Source organism: Dreissena polymorpha, chromosome 8, assembly GCF_020536995.1.
Source record: "Dreissena polymorpha isolate Duluth1 chromosome 8, UMN_Dpol_1.0, whole genome shotgun sequence".
Classification (NCBI taxonomy): Eukaryota; Metazoa; Mollusca; class Bivalvia; order Myida; family Dreissenidae; genus Dreissena; species Dreissena polymorpha.
In genome coordinates, this window is record NC_068362.1 from 7,081,780 (window position 1) to 7,107,786 (window position 26,007).

A 26,007-nucleotide genomic window follows, 5' to 3' on the forward strand; every position below is an offset into this window, starting at 1 on the left:
CATGGCCACAAGTCAAACCGCGGACTGTCTAGTCGAAATTAAATGTAAAATATTCAGTGAATAAATGTGTTTGCAATGGTATAATGTTTTATGTGCTTTTTAGGTCGATTGGATGTCGAACAACGAATCTTCTTTGGTGAAATCAGGATATACAAAATAGTAAAATTTAGGTTAGAAATAAGCATGCAAGATTTCTGGTTTTGTCTTACAGGATTTCATCGTTGTCCGGTTGTCCTACAATCTCCCAATAACTTGTTAAAACTTAAACTAACACAAATTTAATTTCGTTTAACATGTTCATTGAACATTTTTCTTCTATACGTTCAAAAGCTAACCTTTTCTTTGAATAAAAAACAATCAACTTACAACCATTCCTTATTCACTTAAACGATTGAGATTTTGGATAATCCATGTTCACATTTAAACATACCGATCATATGTGTGTACTAGCGACATACTGTGTTTGTGGGTGATTAGTCCACATGCCCCATTTTATCAGCATATAAATGTCAATATAAACAGGCATTCTAAATCTAAGCTGTGGTGTTCTTTGGACTAAGATGGAATACGATTGGAATCAAGAGAAAGTCCTTGAGGCCAATGTTAGCTTTGTATATGACAATTTGCCCACATCTACAGAATGTATCCATTTTCTGGAAGAAGTCTCTGCATCTGACGAAAACATGAAATTCAATCTGAACTTAGATAATATAGTGGCATTAGCATGACTTAGCTTGGTGTATAAAAACAACTCCATCTTTAGTTAAGCAACGATATGGGACTGATCTGCGATGACAAAGACTGACCTAAATTAAACAAGAAATGTTTTAGGCATTCGAAAGTTTGTTGAATGAAATTGCGCCAACAAATGACTCTAAAACGTTACGTTATACACAACTCCACACCCTAAGAGCGAATCCTAAAGAGGGAATTGTCTCTTATGCAAACAAGCTGAGTGCCAGATGGTTAAACCATTTATTGCAGATAATTTCCACAGTAGCATACACATTATATGATCGACGTACAACTTACAGTATTTTCAGACGAAATAAATGAGTCACGATTTTGAGTCCGAGGACCGGCCGTTTTCCCAAGAAAGAGTATAACCGTTTCTCGAAGAGTTTTAACTATTCTGTCACAAACAGTCAAAATGTTCAAAAACATATTGAACCATATCACTCAATACCGGAGCAGACTCCAACATGAATAAGCGCTCGTATGCCAATTACATTAACGCACATGTTGCAAGAAACAACCAACATGCTAATAAAGCTGACAAAATGTCATGGAACAATATACATTTTGAGTATTTTCAAAGGGCAAAGCGATAACTAACTGCTTGTAATTGATCAACTGTGGATTTTAAAGGATGGCTCTGTAACAAAAAGCGACAAGCCTTAATTGCACAATATTGATATAAGCAATTATACATTATTTGATATTTTCTACAAAGAATAATAAAACTCGGTAATACTTTCAGTGCTTAAATGTTTAATTAATGGTTTAATGTAGTTGTATTTGTATATGACTCAAAACAATCTGTGTTACATATGTTTTACTCGTTTTAAACACTCGAATTAGTTCGCATTATGTGACTTTGTTAATTTGTAATAATGCTGAAACTCTTAATTGGTATCAACAACCATTTTATAGGAGTAATTTCCCTATGAACATCAAAGTTTGTTAATGAAAATTTTACTGTTGTATTGGACGGCCAAGTTTATCATATATCAGACATGCACTAATGACGGTATTCTTGTCTTAGAACATCGATAGCTAAAGAATATCTAAAATGCTCTCGAAATCTAATGAAGGCTCCTACAAATGGGATCGACCCCACTATTATTTGAAAAGTGTTTCCGATTGAAATACACACGAGTGCCTTTTATATACCAACAAAAGGATGAAAAAGGGCCTACATAGATATGTGATTTAACCACAAAATGTAGTTCTCGGGTACTCTTCTATGTCAGGTTACCCTGAACTACACTCATGACTTGGTGTTTCTTTTTAATAAATGTTAATCGAACAAATATTGGGTTAAACAGTACCTCACTTCAAGCCCCCTATCAAATTATGTCACAATCAACACCAAACAACATACAAACACAATTATACGAATATATGTTTATTCAAATACTGTTAGGAAATTAAATGTATGCAGTTAATAAATCAAACCTCACCGATGAAAAACACACACAGACCACACTGTTCAAACTGTCGTCAGAAACAACGTTCGTTCGAAAACTCCTTTATTATTGATTGAATGAAGGCGATATTTACTTGGCACTTACATGGAACTATAGAAAACATGATCTTAAAACAACGTTATCCATGCAATACAAAAATGTTTGTATTTTTATTTGTACAACAATAAGCGTTTATATTATTTACAATTCAAGATGTGGTTCAATTATAAACGTGTAACCGAAAGTATTTAATATGTTTTCCGACGTAAAGCAATTTCAAAAACGAGCTTAATGAATGTGAAGTCAATTAACAAACCAATATGATAAGCCATATGCACACCAAAAATACACTGCTTACTAAACAAGGAAGCATAAAAATAAAATAGTTATATGGTAACTTCACATTTTGGTGTATATATTATACATTTTAATTATTGATAATCATTTTGTCATGTTCAGCAATAATGCAAAATGCGATTTAATTCGTTTTTTTAATAAAATTAAAATCATTTGCAACTTAATATGAATCATGAAAATATTATCCAGATTCTGACCATCCGCAAGTTATTTTTTATTAAAGGCATGTGACCAACCATCTATGACAATACATACACCACATTATGACTTAAGCTTTTCGAACTTCTTTTAAAACAGTTTAAAAGTATACCAAACCTCAGCATAATCTCTTAATTAATAAAATAACATAATTATGTTAAACAATAATATTTCTGAGGCCTAGACAAATCTAGGCTGATGATGTTGTTTTTGCATCCTGTGTAGGCTATCGTATGATCAGCATTTTCCGTAGCAGTGAAGCCGGAACTAGAATAACGTTAACATAGAAAAAAGTAAGAGTATAAGTACACAGAGACAATGAATCAACAACATCAAAAGACTATACACAGACGACGGAAGTCCAGTCTAAAATACATACAATAATAAGGTATATGCACTATATGAATGTATACTAAAACACAAGTTAAATAACATATTTAAACCAAACCATACAAAATCACAGGAGGCACATTCAATAAAAGTGTTTGAACTTTAAGTAAAACATATATTTGGTTTCACTAAACGTGTCATAATTATTTTTTTTAATTCAAATGTAGCATGATTTTAATCAAACATGGGATATAAAGGATTTTCTTGTATTTATAGAAATGCAAATTGGCAATGATCAAGATTGACGACATGCATTGCCCAGTGATAGTCAAGATCGACGACATGCATTGCCCAGTGATAGCCAAAATTGACGACATGCATTGCCCAGTGATAGTCAAGATTGACGGCCTGTCTGCATCTCGACTGTATTTTTAACCTCTTCAACAAAATTATAATATGTCGGGAAGTCTTATTAATATGGACATTTGTATATATACATCCACATGTAAATGGCAGATCTATGTCGCGCATGCTAAAGGAACATTGGATATAAATATGATCATTTTGTTTGAATCCAAACAAAATTCAATGTTTTACATAATAAAATCGGTATACAAACAATTACAACATCAAACATACATCAGCATAATAATACTTTAGTGGATAGCCATAGGCTTGTATGTCAGGAACTCAACACTTGCAAAAGATCATTTAATTATATAATCAAGATGCTTTGATATCATACATCAGGGTTATTATTTTCAAATTTTCGCAATAAATGTTATATAATCTATATAAAGAGGTAAAGCTCTGAAAAGACTTAACTTAAGGCTTACAAAAAACATTGGTCAAAGCCCATGCTCATTCATCGTAAAACTAATGTGGATCTACATAAAAGCAGAGACATGCACCGTATGCAGCACCATATACATTAATGGATTACCTGAATGAATATGGTTTCAATTAATAACAATCAAAGTAGTATATTATATAGATATTATATCATTCCTTTGTATCGTTTTTTAAAATTGTTTTCAGTACAGCAGGAAATATTGTTCTGGCCTATAAGCATGATTAGTTTAAATTTAAATAATACGCGATATGTATAAAGGTTGTACTACAATTTAATGACATTCAATATTTTGCAAATACGTTTCAAAAATGCTGAGATTGCGGAAAAGACACCAAAAACATAAGCACATTAAAGCCACTCTTACTATAACAAATCTACCAGAAAATGTATGTATGCATGACACAAATACAGTTTCAAGATTGTGTTCTATGCGACAGCAATTCGTGTGCGCCATATTGTCTATTTCTGTTCATTCTACGATATCAAGTGTTTTAAAATTATTTTAACATCTACGTTTTTATTCGTATTAAATCTTATACAAATAAAAAAACGAAGTTTAAATCATAGCCTGAACTAAAATTGTTCGGATTGTTCGCACGTAGCTCCAGGTATTGTAGAATTAAGTTCCTTGTAATATATGAACGATATATTACTGGGATTATATTGTGAAAAAATACTATTGGTATTCTACGGTATTGTTAACATGGCTTTCATAAATATTGCGATGAAATTTACAATTTATTGTCGCCAATTCTTAATGTATATAAAGGATATCGTATATGTTTGGTACGGATGTTTGAACAGACCTAAGAATATGTCCAACATTAACCGATAGCCTTATGTTGAGAAAAGCCGCTTCGTCATTATCTAGTTTCAGACTCTTAAATGTATTTTGTTTTAAATACAATATGTTAAACAGCTTTCATCTGGAGTAGTATCAGTATCATTAAATAAACATTGAAAACATTATTGCTTAATGCCCCGATATTCGGTTTAGAAGACTAAAATTAATTTATTGAACACAATATCACTGTAATTGGATAGCTGCTGTTTTTATTGTTTTAACTAGTCAAATGTGTGACATGCATATCCTCGTGTTTATCTTGTGTCTTACGAGGGAATTCGAATTATGGGCAAAATTTAGTGAGAGCCAGGTAACAACTATGGTATGAATACTAATATAAAATAGTAAATATGGTTTTAATGACAACGCTATGTTGTGCATAAAACTAAATGAAAATGTCAAGCTATGATTTAAGAGCTTTATGTACTCATTTGATAGTCTCATACTCGTGGCATTCGTTGTCAATAGGTGAAAGGTAATAAGCATGTTCAGATGCTGCTGAGTTGGCGGCTGTTGTATGATCACCATCGGAAGACGTTCTGTAAAAATGTATAAAGGCAGTAAGCAACAAATATGATTATTAACTTATCAAGAAAGAACAAGTCAAGAGTCATACTTATCGATTTTCCATATCTTAACTAACCGATGACTATCAAAACACAACAAAATGATATTTTATTCAACTTACTGACGTTTTGAAATTAGTACAAGGTAAACAGTATTATCATGTGCCGCTGGGTTCGCGGCTGTTTAAGCATCATAATAGGTAGAAAATCTGTATAATATGTATTCAGGCAGAAAGCAACACAATGTCATTAGCAAATAATCACGAAAAAACGGGACAACAACAATATGTATCGATTGTGTTTATATCTAAACGAACCGATGACTATAACAATAGCATTGTTATATCTATTCTACTTACTGGCGTTTCTTTCGCTTCAAGTAAATACAGACAACCGCCGTTAGAGCTCCACTAAGCAGGCCGACGACGACCAACGGAACAGCTATTTTAACAGCTAGTAACGTCGTATCAGATTTGTCTTCCGGTGCCCCATCGCCTGTGACGCCTGGTGTCGTTAATAGAAGAGATGGTTCCGTTACAAGATCAGATGTGTTTTGCGGTGCCCCCTTGCTTGTGACGCCTGGTGTCGTTAATAGTACATATTGTTTCGTTACAAGATCAGATGTGTTTTGCGGTGCCCCCTTGCTTGTGACGCCTGGTGTCGTTAATAGTACAGATGTGTCTTGAGCTGCTTGTTGAAAATATACAAAAACCCAGCGAGATTAATTAGGTACTTAATAAAAGTACTAAATGACAGCTTTAAAAAGCATTGTTCCTATTTTAGTCGTTGTTATATAGTGTGTAATAATGAAACTAAATAGTTCACAGTATAGTTATTTGACCGGCGAACATATATATCTAAATTGCTTAGATAAACCATAAATAACTAGAAAAAACATGAACTATATGTATCCTTAATAATCTTACAAATTGCATCCCTAACTAAACATAAGTTACATTAATAGCATATCGTTAAATAGTACTGCAACCTTACCCATCTTAGAAGTTAAGGTCGGACAACATATCAATAAATTATGAACAAGTTAATAAATAAATTAGTATATATTACGTTGAAGACATTACCAAAGTATTTTGACAAATACTTTGAAGCAGACATTTTTACTTCTTGAAAGTATTTTATTACTCAGCTTAATAAAATTGTATTATTTGATTTGTGTGCTTATTTGTGTTTAGTGTATATAGTAGTATCTAAAATATATTTACTTAGTCAAAGAGTTAAGTTTCAAAATGCTGTAATTTTAAACACTTGATTAATTATGTTACTCAGCTTTATAAAATTTAAGTATTTGATTGATTTGCTTATTTGTGTTTAGTGTATATAGTAGTATCTTAAATATATTAACTTGGTCACTGCGTTAAATTTCAAATTTGCTTTAATTGTTAACACTTGATTAATGTGTTATTATAATAATAATAATTAATTCATACATAAATGTCCATACTAAATAAGGATCTTTTATGATTTCACAAAATAATACGATCTTATATACCTTTTGAACTCGAGTAAAGGTAGATACATTGGACAATTGTTTTCCTCAAATTGTGAAAAAAAAAACATACACGAAGGAAATATAAACTGTTTTTCAATTTTTAATTAAGACTGTTTTTAGAATCGCAAATTTTCTTCCTGTTCATCTTTTAAATTTTTTTGGTAAACTTTATTTTTATTGTATTCGTCTGTATACATGCGACACAAAGAAAAAAACCTCTAAATGCCTTGAAAATCACCTTAATACATCGACACGTCCATGCAGGTACAAGTCTTTGCAACGGCACGTCTATGCATGTACTAGTCTATGCACCGACACGTATATGAAGGTACAAGTCTATGCAACGACACGTCTATGCAGGTACAAGTCTATGCAACGACACGTCCATGCAGTTGCACGTCTATGCAACGACAAGTTTATGCGGTGATACGGTTATGCATTGGCACGTCTATGCCGCGACACATGTATGATGCGATACCTTTAAGCAATGACTCCCATTTGAAGTGAGTCATCTATTAAATGGAACGTCTTTGGGCGACTTGCCTATGCAGTAACACGTCTATAAAAGTGCACGTCTATGCAATGACACACCTTTGCAATAATCCCGCCTATGCAGTGACACGTCTATACAGTGACACGCTTATGCAGTGAAAAGTCGATGCCTCGACACGTATATGCTGTAACTCGCCTATGCAGTACAACGCGTATGCAGCAACTCAGCTATGCAATTATAAGCATGAAATGATTCTCTTATGCAAGAACTCGCCTATACAAATACTTAATTTATATAAGAATGATTTACCTTCAACGTGAACAGGTCCGTTTAATGTCTTTAGACTTGCACATTGAATGAGATCAATACACTGTCAGATCTTACATCATGAATAACTTACAGGTTTAGTGGTTGTCTGTTAGCCTGGGCACAGTAGATTTTAGCCCAGGTAACTCAATATCAAAAGTTGGTTACAGTTGAGCTAAAAGCAGGGCAACTAGCTTTTTTCAAAGCTTGAACAACTCAATCCAGTTTACTATAGAATACACATTGACGACTGTGGATCAATAAGGCCTAGGAAATGATTCAATTCCAGCGTACAACAAGACTTTATACATTACAAGTTTGTCATGTCGACAAAATTGTTGCTCAATAATTTAAAGAATTATATTTACATAACACAACATGTACATGATTCTAGGCTTGTTATTCTTTAGCAAGGTAACCAAAATTCTAAAGATGGTTGCCAGTGCAGCAACCAATTGCGATAAAAAAAAAAGGCATTTTGTTGTTATTTTGTTTAAGTTATCTCTATAACATAAATTTAATGATAAACAGTGCACACACATCTCGACCTGTTCTTAAAGACACACTCTTTATAAATTTGAATGGATTGTTCATTTCGAACTTGCAATATAAAAAGTTATAATATAATTTTCAAAACTGAGTTGCGTCTAAGATTATTTAAAGCGAACAATTTCAGTGCCTTCAGCGCTTTGATTCTGTAAAGTAAGACTTACGGGCCTCAGTAATTCACACTTACTCAGGTGATTTGTACATGATCGATTCATGTCTATTTGATTGGTCAGTTTGAAAAGCTGTTCATTTTTAGTTCATTAAAAGCATGTTTATCGCTTTGGCTGTAAACGCTGCCGGACGATTACAAGTATAAATCGTCAGACGATTCGACATACGCGGACTGTTACAGACTAGAGCACTAGCTGGAAAGTAAGTATCCGCAACATATGGCATTTGGGTAAGCGATTTGATCTTCTATTTCATTTGTTTTACCCTTTTTGCTAGGCATGAAATAAATTGTTGTTTTATTAGAATATTGCAATCAATTCTTGTAGGAATAAAGTTAAGTTTTGTTTGTCAGAACTTAAACATGAACATTTGCATTTTTACAAGTGAACGTCGAAGTCGTGTTTCATTATTAAAATATTGTCAAGGAGGAAACTTAAATAAACATGTGCCATTGTTTGCTTGTGTACATAATCCTAGGTATACTAGGCATGTGTAATAATGACTTTGTAAATGTCATTATCATTGTATAGACGCTATACGTATCAGTTTATTATCAAACAATCAGAGTTTGATTTAATTGAATAATAAACATAACGATTGAGTGTTACATTTAAAATGCAGATGTTAGTTGGCGAACTGAGTATCATATGTACAACTGTGGCACACAGTGCATTAACGTTGTGAACGTATGGAAGTAAAAAATATTATGATGTTTTATGGGACATTGTACCATATATTTTATATTGTATGGATGCAAGTCAGTCGTTAATGACAATGTATTTACTAATGTTATATATTTTAGCCGTTTCAACGTGGTGAATCGTATGGCATAGTAGACGTCAGGTCGTCAACGCACCGATAGCGTTACGCCTGTGCTACAGTAGCGTTAGCGATTGTGCTCCGCGATTAAGCGGTAAAAAAACGCTTAAAAGTAAGCGTTTTTAACCGATTAACCGCTTAATAGATTTTAAGCGGTTAATAAGCATTTTAAACGGATTTCATCGGTATTTAAGCGTTTTAATCCGTTGAATTGCGCAACAACTTCTTTATGCGATTTTACGCGATTAATCGCTACGCATGCGCATTTGTCCAAACCGCTGAAAAAGCGCTGAATGGGCGGAGCCTAACAGAGGTAGGTGTGTCCTTAATATTTATTTATAGATCCTTGATTATCCGATTTTCTTTTTCAGATTGAACGTTAATATTAATTATTTTTTACTTTTATTGTGTATCCAATATATATATATACTATATATGTTATCTAAAGAAATCATCTCCTTTTGCAAAGCCTTACAAAATTACTGAAAAATATCTCTATGATACTGTTTGTGGAATAAACATAATTCAATTATGATGAGGAGATCGATGTAAAACACGCTCACAGTTGTATTGTCCGAATCTATTCCGGTGTTTGATAACGAAGAAATGTGTCGTAATTAATTGTCGATTGAAACAGTAGATTTTACAAATAAAATATTTAAGACCACCTAACTATTGGCGGAAGTCAATATTTTACTCTGCAAAAACAGAACAGAATTTTGAAGGTAAATTGTGAAAAATCTAAATATGCTATCTTCTCGTCCTTTCGAGCCTCTTAATTATTTTTACCGCGCATGCGCATACACTGGCTGGTATTTTTAGCATTGTTTAAATTTTATTTCGTCATTAAAATACTAAATAAAAACGATTAACAAAGAAAACCGTATTTGTTTACATATTTGCTAAATATTTACCTTGTTAAGGTGAAGGTCAATGATCTGTATCATGCAGAAGAATTTTCTCATTGGATTCGTGCTCTTTCTTGACCGCGTTCTAAATGGGGCACCATGTGGGGAATTTTCTTATAAATCACATATTTAAATGGTAGTTCTTCTTGAATGCTCTGAGCTTTTATGAGTACAAACGTACAGCTCATAGTTTTCATGGCAAAGGCAAAAACAATGTAAAAAAAATAATGTCTCACATATGTCCATAAAATCGAGTTCAATCAACATAATACATCGTAACAAACACAATAAATGTTACCATCGACACCCGTTTGCGTGTATTTTGTTGATAAATGCGCAAAACATAAACTTGATAACAAATCGTTTATGGCGGAAGTTGTGAATTGTCGATGAGTGCAAAGCGAAAGAAAAGGTTACACTTCACAAATTGTTTCACCGTAGTATCTGACGATCTGGTATTATGGTAGCAGTTGAAATTGTATTGCGTATAACAGTGTAATTTGAATTAGGACACATTCTTATTATTATTCTCGCTGCGATCAGATAAGTGGTAGTGTCCGTGCTTTTAGATACGGCATTGTAGAAACAGTTATTGCGCTGTATACTACTTGAACTGAAAATCCGGAAAAAAACTGGATGAAGTGTCGGGTGTTCTTACATGCCTAGAGATAAGGCTGTAGTATGAAATACCTAATAAATGTATTGTTTAGTTATCGGACCTTGACCTCACTCACTTAAACTGCAATCCCTCCTTCGATTATCATGTGACCTTACTAAAACATAACTTCAGCACAATATATTTATCTTTAATGAAGTAAATGGCAGCCAACGATTTATCTTTTTTCATTGCCCTTGACCTGGACCCAACTGTCCAAAATATTATCCCATGCATGGTCTTTATAATTTTCAAGAAGTTAAATTAGTCTTTTTAATTTACGGAAGCACACTTATCGGACAATGGGTCGTCTTCATGATGACCCGTTGTCCGATAAGTGTGTTTTCGTAAGCTGCGCACCTATTTATTGAATGATTTAGTTTAATCTAGTCTACGTATTTTACGACATAGACTGTTATAACGCTTTGGGTTATCAGATTTGTTTAAGGTAACAAAACATGACAGCTTTCGTTTGTCTTGTCATGTCAGCCAGACACAGATTGCAATGTATAAGCATATTTATACAGATAGTTCTTCTATGAAGTATAGTCTTAATCGTGTTATCTCACTTATATCTGCTTACATTTATATATTTTATGTAGATCCTCGTTGTTTGCATAAAGATGGGAAATATAATAAAAATGTAGAAAATATTTGTCTCATCCATTTAGACATGTGAATGGCACACGCATCTGCTCAGGTAGCTCTTCTATTATAAAATTTTATTCCATACATAGAAACATGCCACATAAATTATTCCGTTTTTTCACGGTCTTTTGTCAGGCATTTATCGGTATGTTATTTTTCTTTATAATTCGCGCAATATCATTGCATTTTTTAAATAACGGTAATTTCGTCGCAGTAATTAATATTTTGTAAACACCACTATCCTCTTTATCCTTCAGATATAGAGGATATGTGTTCATGTCAGTGTAAGATCGTGTGTTATTTTACGAGATATCATAGAAAATAAATTTTCACGAGAGGCGCAGCCAATATATTAACGGTGAAAAAAACATAAAATAAAAAGAAAATTTGTTGGATTCGGTGGAATACCTATTTCAATTCACTCGTGATCATAAGAAAATATGATAATCTCGATATGATAATCTAAAAAATAGAAAAAAATATTTTCGAAAATTTGTTATTTTCAGCGTTTAAAATAACATTTTGTTTATTTTCACTGCTGTTATTTTACTGCAGACATGTCATATTGTATCATTGGGTATAAAAGAAATCCTAGTCTGGCTCCAAAGTGTCCATTAACTTGAAAGACATATTTTTTTTTAACGTGACACTGTAATAAAACGCAGTGCAATGGAATCTTCTGCGTTTTATGTAACTGTGCACATATCACACCATTGCATACAGTGCAATTACCATTGATTAATGAACACTTGTATAATGTTTTTATATTTAAATTATATTATAGAGAGTGAATTGTGTTTGTATACTAAGTATTTATAGGAACAACACAAATACATGATTAATAAAATGATTAACAAACGCAAATACCGACAAACTACTGTATGTCTCAGAACCAAACAGTTGTCTACGTGTTGTATCAAAATGTCTGCATCAAAAGGTCGCCGTGGCGTAATGAACATGGTGTACACCTGGCGACCGGGTGGTCACGAGTTCGATCGTCAATGTTGGGAGCGTTCTGTAGATCTCTTCTCAAAGACACCAAGTGCTAGTGCTAGGCCCAGGAAACGCACTTGAGAGCGTTTCAAATAAGTAGTAAACATTCAATTCAATTTAAATAAAATAAATAGTTTTTAATCTAAAATGTCTGCAACCTGCAATATAGTAGATATTTTCAAACAGTGAAATCCTTTACGCTATACTACACAAAATAGATCGTCAAGCAGACTTTAACTGGATCATTTATTACCTGCTCTAAAAAAGTTTTTCTTTTCAGCTAAATTTACGTATTTTTAAAAAATGCAAAACTCCATGTATTTATTCGGCCTATTTGGTGGGAATTTCCTCGATATGTTATTAGACATTCACAAAGGTAAACAAAGGTCAAAATCTGGTTTAGCCAATTACGCCGAATAACTTACTTTAGATCATAAACTTGATCTACGTTGTAATATACAAGTTATACACATCTTCGCGGATAAACGTCTATTGAACACAAAATCATAACGGTCGGAGATACTCGGGAAGGTCGAAGTAGACACGTCAGGCCCGTACCCAGGCACTGGGCCCAGGGGCCCGGGCCCCCCCCCCCCCAGCTGGCTGTCGAGTTATGATTTTTTAATAATGGGTTTACTGCAAATTTTCTCACATGAAAGGGCCTACCGTACACTTCCCTGCAATACAAATGTGCAGATGTGTTTTATTGCCCCTGATACACAAGGGGATTAGCGCTCTTTTACTCGCCAGTGGAGATAAGCCCCAAGGCAATGTTTTCTTATCACCTTGTACACACATCCCTGATCTGTCAATTACCCATTGTGCTCAATGCTTCATCTTTTGATGGTGGGTGTAACACGTATTTTGATTGGACAAGGAAAGAGAAACCGCGAATGGATGGAACTGATACAGAAGGTCGTATGTCTGAACGATAATAGTGATTTCTCTTTTGAATTCAAACCTCCTCTAGAGTCATAGCTTATTAAACATTTCTGTGAAAACGGTGTTGTAGATGATAAACATTTTATAATGAATTTACTTTGAAATTTAAATAGAGGAGGTTTGATTTCAAAGAGAAAATACTAGTAGGTTATATGTCAGTTACTGACATATAACCATAGTAGTATTTTCTCTTTGAAATCAAACCTCCTCTACAGTCATACTTTATGTTACATTTCATAATAAAGATTTTTTAGTTTCAAAGGTGTTTTTATATTCTTTATAAAGTGTAATACATTTCTGAAATCTAAAGCTTTAAACTTGTGTATGAATTTCACACCAAGGGGTCGTTGATAATGCATGTCACGCTTTTTTTTTACCATTTTTACCCCGGCATGTCACAAACTGTTACAAAATCTTGGACCCCCCCCCCCCCCCCTCCATTAAAGTACGTCAAAAACTCACACTTTCGAACATTCTTTTTAAATCAATACTTAATTTAAATTTAATCTAAAACTCAATTCATTATAAAACCGTATTAAAATTTCACTTACCGGTAAAAGAACTTTCACATTACAGGCTTTTATAACTGTAGGGTTGTTACGGTGAGCAGTAGGAATATTTATCCACGTGTTAACCTCTAATAAAAACGAAATTATAATTTAGATTTTCTTTCAACCCTTTACTAACTAAAAATGGAACAGTCCAATTATTTCGTCATTGAAATCTGTGTGGAGGTTGTGTCAATTGAATAAGCCGGCCCAGCCAAGTTGCCTATTAAACATTCGAACAACAGAATCAGGAGATACGCAATTCGTCTTATTTTGACATAAAACTAATTCAAATGTTTCACAAAATTTTGAAAATTATTTTTAAATTCTACTTAAGAAATAATAAATAAATTATACATTTTTTAAACAAATGTGTGACATCACACATGGCCTGACTCCCCTCCCCCATGGCACAAACTGTCACTTTCTTACTCACCCTCCCCCCCACCTGGAGCGTGACATACTTTATGGACGGCCAGTAATGGTTAAAGCTTTAGACTTCAGAAAGGTGCTGATTTACTTGTTATATATCCATACATTTATAACACAACATATATTTCTATATGCATTAAAATTCACCTTGAACAGTGCCTAATAAAAAATATCTATTCGGGAGGGGCATCCCTTCCCGCACCCTTCCTATTTGGGCCCCCCCAGTCAACATTTCCTGGGTACGGCCCTGCACGTGATATCTCAAATTGCCCCTTCATGAACTCCATATCGGCCTTCGTGACGTCATCATTAGCTGCCGTCCAGACGGTGAGCGAGTAGGCACGTGACTGCGACAACAGCCAATCAAATTCGTCCAAAGAATCTCTGAACTGCTCCGCTCGTACGGGGAATGTGATTGGTCGATCGATGTTCTTGCAAAACTCGTGCATTTCCTGAACCATTGCCTGCGTGTATTTCAGCGTCGTGTTTTTAGCTTTAGCGACAGTGGTCCAGCCGATAGAGAACGTGGCGTCCGGAAATAGTTCAGTGACGTTCAGGAACATGTATCGCACGACCGCCGGAGGATCGGGGGCATTGGGGTCCTGTAATGAAAATTATACTAAGTAATCGAATCATACAGTGCTGTAATGTATAAATAAATCATCATGTTACTCGAATGCATGTTTTTACACTTTAGACAAAGGTTATGGCTTTATCTTTAATATATTTTAATAGGGTAAGCATAGGCGTTCACTACTCAATTACTAAAGTATACTCTACCAGACAACCGCAAAAAATACAAGATGCCAAAACAGTTAATTTTTCTTTAAATGGAATAATTTGTTGTTTTGTACATTACATTTGTTATTGCTTAAATCCATTCAGCCCAGAATGCCTTTTAAGAAAAGGTTTGGTTATTGGGGTATCCATGTGCAAAATATTGCATTTGTTTTTGCATAAAGTTGTCGCATTTAAATTGAATTATACAAAAACACTATCAGTAAATTGTGACCTGTAAGAGGTCAGCGTTCAGCCAGACCGGACCCTTAATGAGGTTTCTTTTACTGGAAGCGATAAGCAGCGCAGGAACAACCGCCTCGATTTCTTTGAAGTCGAATTTCATGCCCTTGTTGACCTTCAAAGATAAATGAGCCGCGTTCTGAGAAAACTGGGCTTAATACATGTGCGTAAAGTTTCGTTCCAGATTAGCCTGTGCAGTCCGCACAGGCTAATCAGGGACGACACTTTCCGCCTAAACTTGATTTTTGGTAAGGAGGGACCTCCTTGAAAATAAAAATACCATAAAAGCGGAAAGTGTCGTCCCTGATTATTTTAAGTTTCAAGGAAGTCCCTCCATACCGAAAATCAAGTTTAGGCGGAAAGCGTCGTCCCTGACTTGCCTTTGCGGACTGCACAGGCTAATCTGGGATGACATTTTACGCACAAGCATTAAGCCTAGTTTTCTCAGAACGCATTTCAAATAAAAACACAGGTATTAAATACATAAACATCAACATAAGGCTTATGATACAATATAAAATAAAACGAAACAATTTAAATTCTATATAATCCAAAACATCAAAGAAGTATAGACACCAGTTATACTAGGCTGTTTAATCTACCGTTTTTTATGTTAATAATACCACTTTTGCTAACGTTTATTATTGAACACCTCTATAGAGTATAATAATATTTTCTATTGGTATGTCTTGTATAAATGGACGTTGGTACAAATTCACATAATGTTTTGTTGTAGAACGTTACATTTATAGTTTATATTATATTATAATTGTCAAAGCGTGCATTTTAAATATGCAGAAAGTCAGACATTCTGGCAATACATTTGCTTCAATGGTATATCGCGTTGCCTTTTTTATTGTTAAGAACACTTGTCAATTATGCCAGTGGGGATGCATTCTGTTGTTGTCGATTTTTCGTTGATAGTTTTTTTATCAACACGTTTCGAAAATGATACTGATCCAGCACCTTCAATGTGAACATCAAACCCGGATATAATAACGACGCTATTTCTATATGAAAGAGCTAGCGAATGATGCCCGGATGTAATAACGGACGCTATTTCTATGTGAAAGAGCTAGCGAATGATGCAGTTTTTTTAGTGTAAGAGGTGTAATTGCGATAATAGCATATGTGTTTAACGGTTGTTGTTTAATAACGCATTGTCGATATTAACTATGAAACGAATGAACTTGAAAAACACAACACTTGTTGGTGATATTTATTGAACAGCACGTGTGACTAAGTTGTGCAATCATATTCTATTAGAGTATTTTTCCATGCGGCTCTCAGTGGAGATTATAATAGACAAAACTTGTAACCCTTTCCCGGTAAGAAGCACAGTGTAAATTGCTGTATGCAATCAGCATAAAACCAGAACAGCCTGCGAGTATCTCGCAGTATGAAAAGAGTTGTTGTTTGCTGGTCATCAGTACCATACGGATGAAAATGGATCCTTATAAATTTAAATATAGTAAGAACGGTTTTACATTTAATTTGATTTCCTAGCGGACTGCAAACGCGTCAACGTGATTTTCTGAGCTTTAAAGGGTTTAACTTGACATGTATAGCATCGTCTACCTTGATAATCTCGTCGAGCCACTGTGCGAACGTGAGGTTGTTGTTTTCACCCTTGCCATGAGCCATGATGGGAACCTTGGTGTTGTTGTCGAAACGAATGTCGCCTTCAATCATCATCACATTTCCTGAAGCGTAAAAAATGCAATGTGCTGTGTTTGGAAGATCCACTTTTGGTTATGGTTTTTGCCCATCAAACTTGCAAGAGACATGATCATCGTTGTTATCAGTATATTCTGCCTAGAATAGTATCGAGATCGCTTCGTTCTATAATACGACAAACTTTTTACCTTTAAGTTACATTACACGTACTCATCTCACTTTTGTCGGCAAAAATCCAAATCCAAAAAAGATATATGACATGCGTTTTGATCTACAAAAGCAGACACGCAGATCAAACGATAGGCAATCGAGTAACTGCTAGATAACTACTGCACTCTTCACAGCGGTTATTTATAAGGGAAGTAACCGCAGCGAGGAGACAATCTCCTAGCAAAGTAAATGTTCGCTGCTGCTCACGGCATAGGCTGGTAAGAACATGAAGGCGAGGTACGACAAACAAGCGTTGAGTAGGAGAAACCTTATGCCACTTAAGAAGATTATGGGACCCTTAACAAATGCTTCAACGAACGAACGCTTTACAGATTCTACGTAATGGGGTACAAAACGTAGTTAGGGAAATAAAATAACCGAATTTACGTTAAAGAATTACCTGAAGTAGCCGCATTTAGCAGCTCCCATGTGTCTGTATTGTGACTCCAAACGACGTTCCCGGAATCTCGTCGCGATGCGTTAAAGTAGATCAATGGACTTCCGGCTGTTACCACAAGCCTCCTGAACGCTGCGTCATGAGCACCGAGGTCGTACATCAACTTACCAGCCTCGATATCGTTTCTGGCGGTAAGGACTCCGTTCAAAACTGCTTGGTCATTTCCGCTTCCGCTCACAAATGTTATTATCATCGTCATCATCTCGTTTTGTCGTACAAAAGGTCGCAATGTGTCCCAAGACGCAGCAAGGTTGCGTTCGTCGATTTCGATCATTACCGGCGCATCGAACAGCCCATGGAGCTCAGATACAACGTCAAGGGTCCCGGGTCCTATGCCAGTTTGACAGCAGTGAGAAGTAAAAGAAAACTAATTCCCCCCGCCGTCATGCCTTTGACATTTCAATGTTGCCTTGACACCCATGTGCTATCTGCAACATTTGGAGCAAGTGTCATACACATCCTTGTGAGGGCACAGTTGATCAAGAACGGAAAAACAAGAAAAGACCCGATTCTATCCTTTTTCAAGTTTTATAGTTGACTCTCTAACTCAACATATGCTGATTGCATAACAATTGCCAAAGAAAAACTATATCAAGGTTTTGTTAAATCAATATGCAATGCATAATTTTGCGCCGAGCCACCATCGACCAAAATCTTATAAACATTTACCCCTTGCGGGTCAGCAGTAGCATTCACAAGTACAATACCTCCAGATCTGAAGGGATTTCTAATCTGTAAAGTGTTTCTTTGTTCGTGCAAACAAATGTTATTTTTCTTAAATATTTGGCTATTTATTTTGATTATATAATACCAAGAAAATATTATCTAAAATTAAAAAAACATCTTTAACTAATAAAACAGCACGTATATATGGATTAACTATCCTAAAGTAATCTACAATGACGGCAAACATTTGATAAGAACAATACTCGGAACGAGTGAAATCTATGCGCGGAGCTGCGCAATCACCCTGTTCCCGTTAAATTATATTGATAAAGTTTAAAACTCACTTAAGGAACTCTATCCTGTCGCCGGCGCTGCGATACGGATACGATGATCACATTCGGATTACCGCTTCTCACGAACGCATTCAGTGCAGTCGTGACGTCATCGCTCGATGGTGGCATCAAATTAAGCTTCAATACGAGTTTCGACATTTTTGTCGTTTCCATGGCTTCAGCGACGGTAATTGATGTGCTTCCGATGAGAAAGACCCCTGTGGGCGACTTCCGGACCGGAAGATTCGCGACATTGTATTTGTCTATATAGTAACATAATGAACACGAATTAGTTAAGTTTATTTCATTGTTGATTGGTCTATTTGTTTCATAAATTTGGTGTTCTTTGATACTTCGGTATCAAATCATGAGGACTTCGTTAATCAAACAGCGCGGTTAATATGCACGCATTTGAACGACAAAGAGTCGTTTATCGGCATAATAACAAAGATAATGGGGAATTTATGTTAAAATCTAGCAAAATATGTCAAATGTGTTTACAATCGTAATTATTACCCAAATTTACTTTCCTTATTCTAATTTTTGCGTTGTTTTAAGAAGGTAATTTACTTCAGTTATTTTGAATTTTAAACTTAAACATCGCTCATTATCGTATTAGAATACACGTCTGGAAATAGGAAATATGAACATTTATGTTTAATTGCTTGTCATGTGATGTACTGCACAGGTAACCAATCAATTGCTTGATATAAAAGACAAGCAGACGGTATCAACGTTTATCTGTTAGTACTATTCATTGATATCATGATCAATTGACTTTACCAAAATAATCGAATAAGACGTTGACGGTAACTCAGTACTTTAATCCGCAGTAACTCACTTCCAGCTATGTTCGTCAAGTCGCCCTTGACCGCGATATCTCCACTGTACCATTGCAAGGTCAGTCCATCCGACACGTCAATAAACGTCTCCGTGTCCGTTTTGACGACAGGTGTGGGTGGCAACGGGGGTGTAGGATCTGAAAATGAGACCACGTCATCTTTTGATGGACAGTTTCAGTATACATGGCATACTGGGAAAACGGAGTTTATTTCATGCGCGTAAAATGTCGTCCCACATTAGCGTGTGTAATCCGCATAGGCTAATCAGGGACGCCACTTTCCGCTTTTATGGAATTTTTCGTTGAAGGAAGTCTCTTCTAAACGATCATCCAATCGAGGCGGAAAATGTCGTCCCTGATTAGACTGTGCGGACTCCACGGGCTAATCTTGGACGACACTGTACGCACTTGCAGTATGTCCAGTTTTCCCAGAACGAGGATCTATTTACAATTTTAATGATGTGACTGTGTAGAAAAGGTTTTGAAATATTTTACATAAAAACACGAAAAGAATATATGCACGGGATTGTGTTTTATATTAAGTGCGATGTGTTTAGACCGAATGAGTACTCTCCGTATGGGGATTAGAACCTGTTGCAGACGACGGAAAAAACAAGGAATCGTTTGGCTCAAATTTGATGGTTCGACGTGTTTTCATCTGGAGTGTACTGCATCGAATTCACGAGAGCATTGCTGCCGTTGTTGACGATGAATACTTAATTGAGAACTCCAAGTGTGCTTTGTCATGTCTCAACGTATTATCAGAATTGCAATTGTTTTGAAGCCTCGTGTTCTTGCATTTTCCAACGTTGGAATTACATGAATGAAACCCCTATGCGGAAGAAAAATATTTACGATTCGATATCGCGATGATCATTTCGCAATCTCGCATCGTAATCTCACGATATTGCATTTTGATGTCCTTCTACAGGTCATATCGTGCATTCAAGTTCTTTCACTTGTAATCTTATTCAATAAAAAAAGTTTGGAATACATCTCCATGCATAGAATAGCTCATAATTCACCCGTTTCGTCACAACGTGTATATAAAGTTGTGATTCTGAGGTAAAACATGCGAAATATGTGACCCTTTCGGAATGGCTGGCGGCTAGCACTGTGGTGCTTCAAAACACACACACACACCATAACGGAACACCGTGCTATACATACCTTCCTCCTTTTTCGCCACCACCACTATGAGCGCTATCAGGAGTCCCAAAAGGAGCACCGCAGCCACAGCGGAGATCAGCACACCCCGTCGGGCACCAGCCTTCGCTTCCGGCATATTTTTGTTGAGTAGTTGTAGTGGTCACAGAAGCGACACTTTATATCTGGAGCAAAAAAACACAAAGTTCTCTATTGAGAAATGGGAATTTAAAAAAAAATGTTTTAAATTGTGGCGCGGCTGAGAGAAAATGTATCGTGTAATCTACTTTTTCTCAAGAATATTTCGTGGGTGTGTGTTTAGACATTCACGAGATTACGCTGCCTTAAATTCAAGCAGTAGAAAAATTCTTAAACGTTGCACTATATATTGACACAGTCCTCATCATTAATATATACTAAACATACCTCCGTGGTGAGAAAAATCATACAAGGCGATATTCCGAAGATGAGAAGACGATAAAGTACGATGACGATTATGCGACAGCCTGATGACGATCACCCGAAAACACGACGGTAAAATGACGAAAATGAGAACGTTCGATGGTGTTAATAAGAAATAATGATGCATAATCATCTTCGTGTTGTCGTCATATTGTGTCTTCGTCATCGTAACGTTACCGTCATCGTCATCGTACTGTCGCGCTATCGTCATCGTTATTTGTATGTTGTCTCGTTATCATGATCTTGGAGTCATGTTGTCACGTAATCATAATTATACTGTCATGTTATCGTCATGTTACTGTGGAGTAACGACTTTACGATAAATCCATTTCGTATAGTATAATAGGACTGTATTAGAAATTTTAAATGTTAAATAAGAGTGCCACGATGGCCCTGAAACGCTCACCAAAGGTCAAGGTTAAAAATTGGTCGAAACTTGGTATGGTGACACAGTTTTTGAACGCAATTGACTTTATTTATGTCAAAAATAAATTTCTGACCAATCTAACTCAAATTTGAGTCATAAATGTGGTCTCCTTAATAGAACTGATGTTTTTCTGCGATTTAATTTGATGCATAGTTTTAGAAAGCAAGTGTTCGAAATTCCAACTCGGCGTAGATGGTGTACACCTTAACATTCTGACCAAGTCTTGTAAAGGTTGTGTTATTAACGCCTTTTAGTGCAATACGAAGTTTGTTTTAAGATTTGACCAGGTGATCTAGTTTTTGGCAGCATGTGACCCTAAATAAATCATCTCACCTTAAATAGTGTCAGCATAAAAAAAAATCTGACCAAGCTTTATCGAGATTGATTCGTACATGTGGCCTCCTAAGTGGCTACGTTTGTTTCGTAGATTGATTTGGTGACCTTGTGTTTTGACGCACGTGACCAAGATTCTCTACCGGTCGATTTACCTTCAATGTAAACATTCTTACCAAGTTTAATCAATATTGTGTCATACATGTGGCCTTTACAGTGATAACAAGGTTTACTTTAGACTTAATCTCTTCATAGAGTTTTAGAATGCACGTGATATTTATTCGAACTCAGTCTGATCATCGTCGAGATGAGTATTCGGGGGGGGGGTGTTAGATTTGATCCAGAATCGAACTTTGTTTGTATTTTGTCAAGATTTTCATTCTGACCAAGTTTCAACAAGATTGAGCCATACAATTGGCCTCAAGAGTTATAAATTGTCTAACATTTGACCTGGTGATCTAGATTTTGGACGCATTTGACTCACATTCAGATTCATCCTAGATATTTCATGATAAGCGACCTGAGCAAGATTCGTTAACATTGAACATGAAAAATGTGGCCTATAGTGCGATAACGAGTTAACAATTGAAGACACACGACAACCGACGCACCTCAGGTAAGCTAATAAGGAAGAAGTTTTGTCATACTTGCGCTAAATATATATTTGATGTATAAGGGAATGATGAATAAGTACAAATAAATAATTTTTATTTACAGCTGGTTCTAACATTGCATGTCTTAATGGCTGAATACACTTTGTAAATACCGGTAAAGGATGTTTACACGTTCTCTTTCTCAATCGGTGAAAAAAAAAACTTTCAATGGTATTATTTAGCATTATTGGTTATGAACAAATGTATAAATGAAAGTACTACTACTGCAGTGCTCTTATCCAAAGCATGTGAACAGCTATAATAATCAATATAACGTTTGATATGTGTCATATCGATTGAAATACCGTAATTGCAATTTATAAATACCACTTAGCAGGTATTTCGGTGTTAAAAACAAGGTAAATTTTCGTCTCATGTTTTCTTTGAAAACGCCTAATCGGATATCTCGAACTCTCGTTATCTCGATATTTGTTCTTATTCCCGCCGACTTCGAGATAACGAGAGTGGACTGTACTAGCACATTATATAAATCATCCATACTAAACAACGCAAAATGTTATTTTATTTCGAATTTCATTAATCCGATTTTAGAACCCGGAATGGACAGGACCAGTATGCATTTCGTTTTTAAAGTGTGAATAATTTTAATAAACAAGCGTTGACAAACAAAATCCGCTATTGAACACATCTAAAAACCAATAAGTAAATCTAGTTAGGTACATGTTATTGTACATGTCTGTTAATGTTAAAACAACACTAAATTACCTTTATTTACTTGTTGATAATATCTCAATATAACCAGAACCCGTTGAAAACAAAACCAAAGAATTATGTTTTAAACTGTTTACCTTAATATAGTCACCTTGTTGCACTTACTTAACGCTTAGTATGTAAACCGTCGACTGCTTGTTATTGCTTAAACGCGTTAACGATAGCTTATGCTGAAACTATATATTCTCTACGGCATCCGGATAGTGCCATCTATAATCTCGCCCTTCTTTCACCAAGGGCGACACACGACACACGAAAGGATACACGATATTTTGCGCGTTACTCAAATCCACACACGATTTGTTGCGCGATACACGAAGCGACGCGCGAAAATGTACAACGAAACATCGCCCTGGTGTAGGTAGTCCAAAAGAGGATATATCGTGGTAAATATCACGTGTCGCTTCAAGTATTGTGCAAAACACCGTGTGTCGCTTCCTGTGTCGCGCAAAATATCGTGTGTCGCTCTGAGTAAAGGGCAAAATATCGCCCGTATTATCCGAATCTCGTGTATCGCGGTCTAATTTCAGACCGCGACTAACGACAACCGATGCGATACACGATATTTTGCGCGATACACGAAGCGACACGCGATATTTGTACCACGGAATACCGGTAGGGCCATCGTGGTTACTCATTAAAATCCAGAGGGCAAGAATACGAGAACGCGAGAGTACGATGACAAGAATTCGTCAATACGATGACGACAGTGCGACAAAACGATGGCGAGAATGCGATAACGCGATAGCGAGAATGCAAGAACGCGATAGTACGATGACGACAATGCAACAGTGCGATGACGAAAGTGCGACAAAACGATGGCGACAGTGCGATAGTACGATGGCGACATTGCGAGAATGCGAGAACGCGAGAGTACGATGACGAGAATGCGACAATACGATGGCGACAGTGCGACAATACGATGGCGAGAATGCGAGAACGCGATGGCGAGAATGTTATGATACGATGGCGACAGTACGATATGACTATCGCACTGTCGCGATCTTACTATCGCACTGTCCCCATCGTATTGTCGCACTGTCACATTGTCGTCATCGTACTATCGCGTTCTCGCATTATCGCCATCGTATTGTCGCACTGTCGTCAACGTATTGTCGCATTCTCGTCATCGTACTCTCGCGTTCTCCATTCTTGCCCTCTGGATTTTAATGTGTAACCACGATGGCCATAACGGTATTCCGTATTGTACTGCTCAAATATCGCTGCAATAATATCGCCTGTCGACTCTCGCGTTTTTTACACGGTGCTACATTAATTTTTAACAATTTATTATCAATATGGCGTCCCTCGACACACTAATAAAAGATTATTTTCATTCTCGATTTTGTTTCCTGAAAATATCCCCCTTTTTGTAGACCCTGATTTTTTTTTAAACGCGAGAGTCGACAGGTGATATTATTACAGCGATATTTGAACAGAACAAATATCGCGCGTCGCTTTGTGTATCGCTCAACATATCGAGTATCGCTTCGTGTGTCGTGTTGATCATTAAGGTCAAATGCTTCTTCTTTAAAATCACAAAAACATTTTAAATATTGATAAGAAAAATCCCCACGTTGAAATCGAATTAAATTTGCATTTCTCTAAAACTGCATATTTGATAGATGGCGATCCGTTATTGTAATCCGACTTTAATAACTATATCCAGCTGGGTCCAGATTTTTTACATCTTCATTTTACATCACATTTACGACTGTGGCCAAAAATTATAAGATTGACAGCGCTCAGGCTGCAAAATACACCCCGTTCAAATTAAGGTGCATAAAATAAAAGTACATTTTTACACAAACAATAGTACATTTTTACATAACTTGTTAAATTACGAACTGTACGTGACACTTGTGGTGTAAACATAAGTAAGTTATGGTGTGTATTGGACGGTTAAATAATTTCAATAACACCGGAATCAAATTTACATGGTGTTTACAATTCGCTTCACTAATGAAACAGAAATTTAAATAAAATGTTCACTCTTTCATAATTATCATTATACTTTAACGACCAATACCTGATGGCAGGTATTATTAATTTAGTTGTTTTAAAGCGAAAACACGTGTAACACATTTTGAAGCCCCTATACACATGTTTACAACTCAAGTTTAAAGTTAAATTCTGCTTTCTTTGGTTTAAACGGGAAAGTAAGTTCATAACAGTATCGCCATGTAATGTAGATTAAACAAAGCGATTGTCATAGAATTAAATTGTGTCAATTTACCAAACGAAATTGTCGCAAAAATTAGATTTAATTTCAAATTTCTGTCATCAAAACATTGAAAGGAACCGTATTTATGTTCATACAGGGACGTAGCTTCTTTTAGGCACAGCAGGCCCGGGCCTACAATTTTTTTTGAAACCTGAAAAAATAAAAATGCTTCAACTTCGAAAATCACATTAAAATGTTGATCCTTAGGGGGGTGAGGTGTTAGAAATCTGCATTTCATATTGACATAATCCTCAGACAATGGATTCTGGTCGTGTTCAACGGACATATCTCCCAACTATCAACTCTTCTTCTTTCTTTGCGCGTAGATTGTAGCTAGCTTCTTTTCACGTGACTTGCTGTTACAAGTTTACATAACTCTCCATGTAGATCTACTTGACTCCCTTTCAACACTACAGTAAGTTGTAATCGATTATCGTTGGATTTTTAAGAAACATTTCGAATGATGTTTATGACCGCGGAAAATTAAAATGGAGCACTTGCCCCCGTATCCCGATC

General features: G+C 35.7%; 2 protein-coding genes across 2 annotated transcripts; both read right to left on the bottom strand.

The window, feature by feature from the left end:
* Positions 1 to 12,066: 12,066 nt before the first annotated feature.
* On the bottom strand, positions 12,067 to 18,119 carry LOC127843198 (protein FAM151B-like). The gene is made up of 4 exons (XM_052373062.1): positions 17,619 to 18,119; positions 16,910 to 17,034; positions 15,324 to 15,446; positions 12,067 to 14,913 (listed from the first exon to the last, which is right to left on the bottom strand). Exons 1-4 carry the CDS (start codon positions 17,947 to 17,949, stop codon positions 14,485 to 14,487), a joined length of 1,008 nt encoding a protein of 335 aa, XP_052229022.1. The 5' UTR covers positions 17,950 to 18,119; the 3' UTR covers positions 12,067 to 14,484.
* A 566-nt stretch (positions 18,120 to 18,685) lies between these two features.
* On the bottom strand, positions 18,686 to 23,598 carry LOC127842239 (uncharacterized). The gene is made up of 4 exons (XM_052371652.1): positions 23,262 to 23,598; positions 20,685 to 20,845; positions 19,515 to 19,652; positions 18,686 to 18,936 (listed from the first exon to the last, which is right to left on the bottom strand). Exons 2-4 carry the CDS (start codon positions 20,797 to 20,799, stop codon positions 18,686 to 18,688), a joined length of 504 nt encoding a protein of 167 aa, XP_052227612.1. The 5' UTR covers positions 20,800 to 20,845; positions 23,262 to 23,598.
* Between the last annotated feature and the right edge of the window lie 2,409 nt (positions 23,599 to 26,007).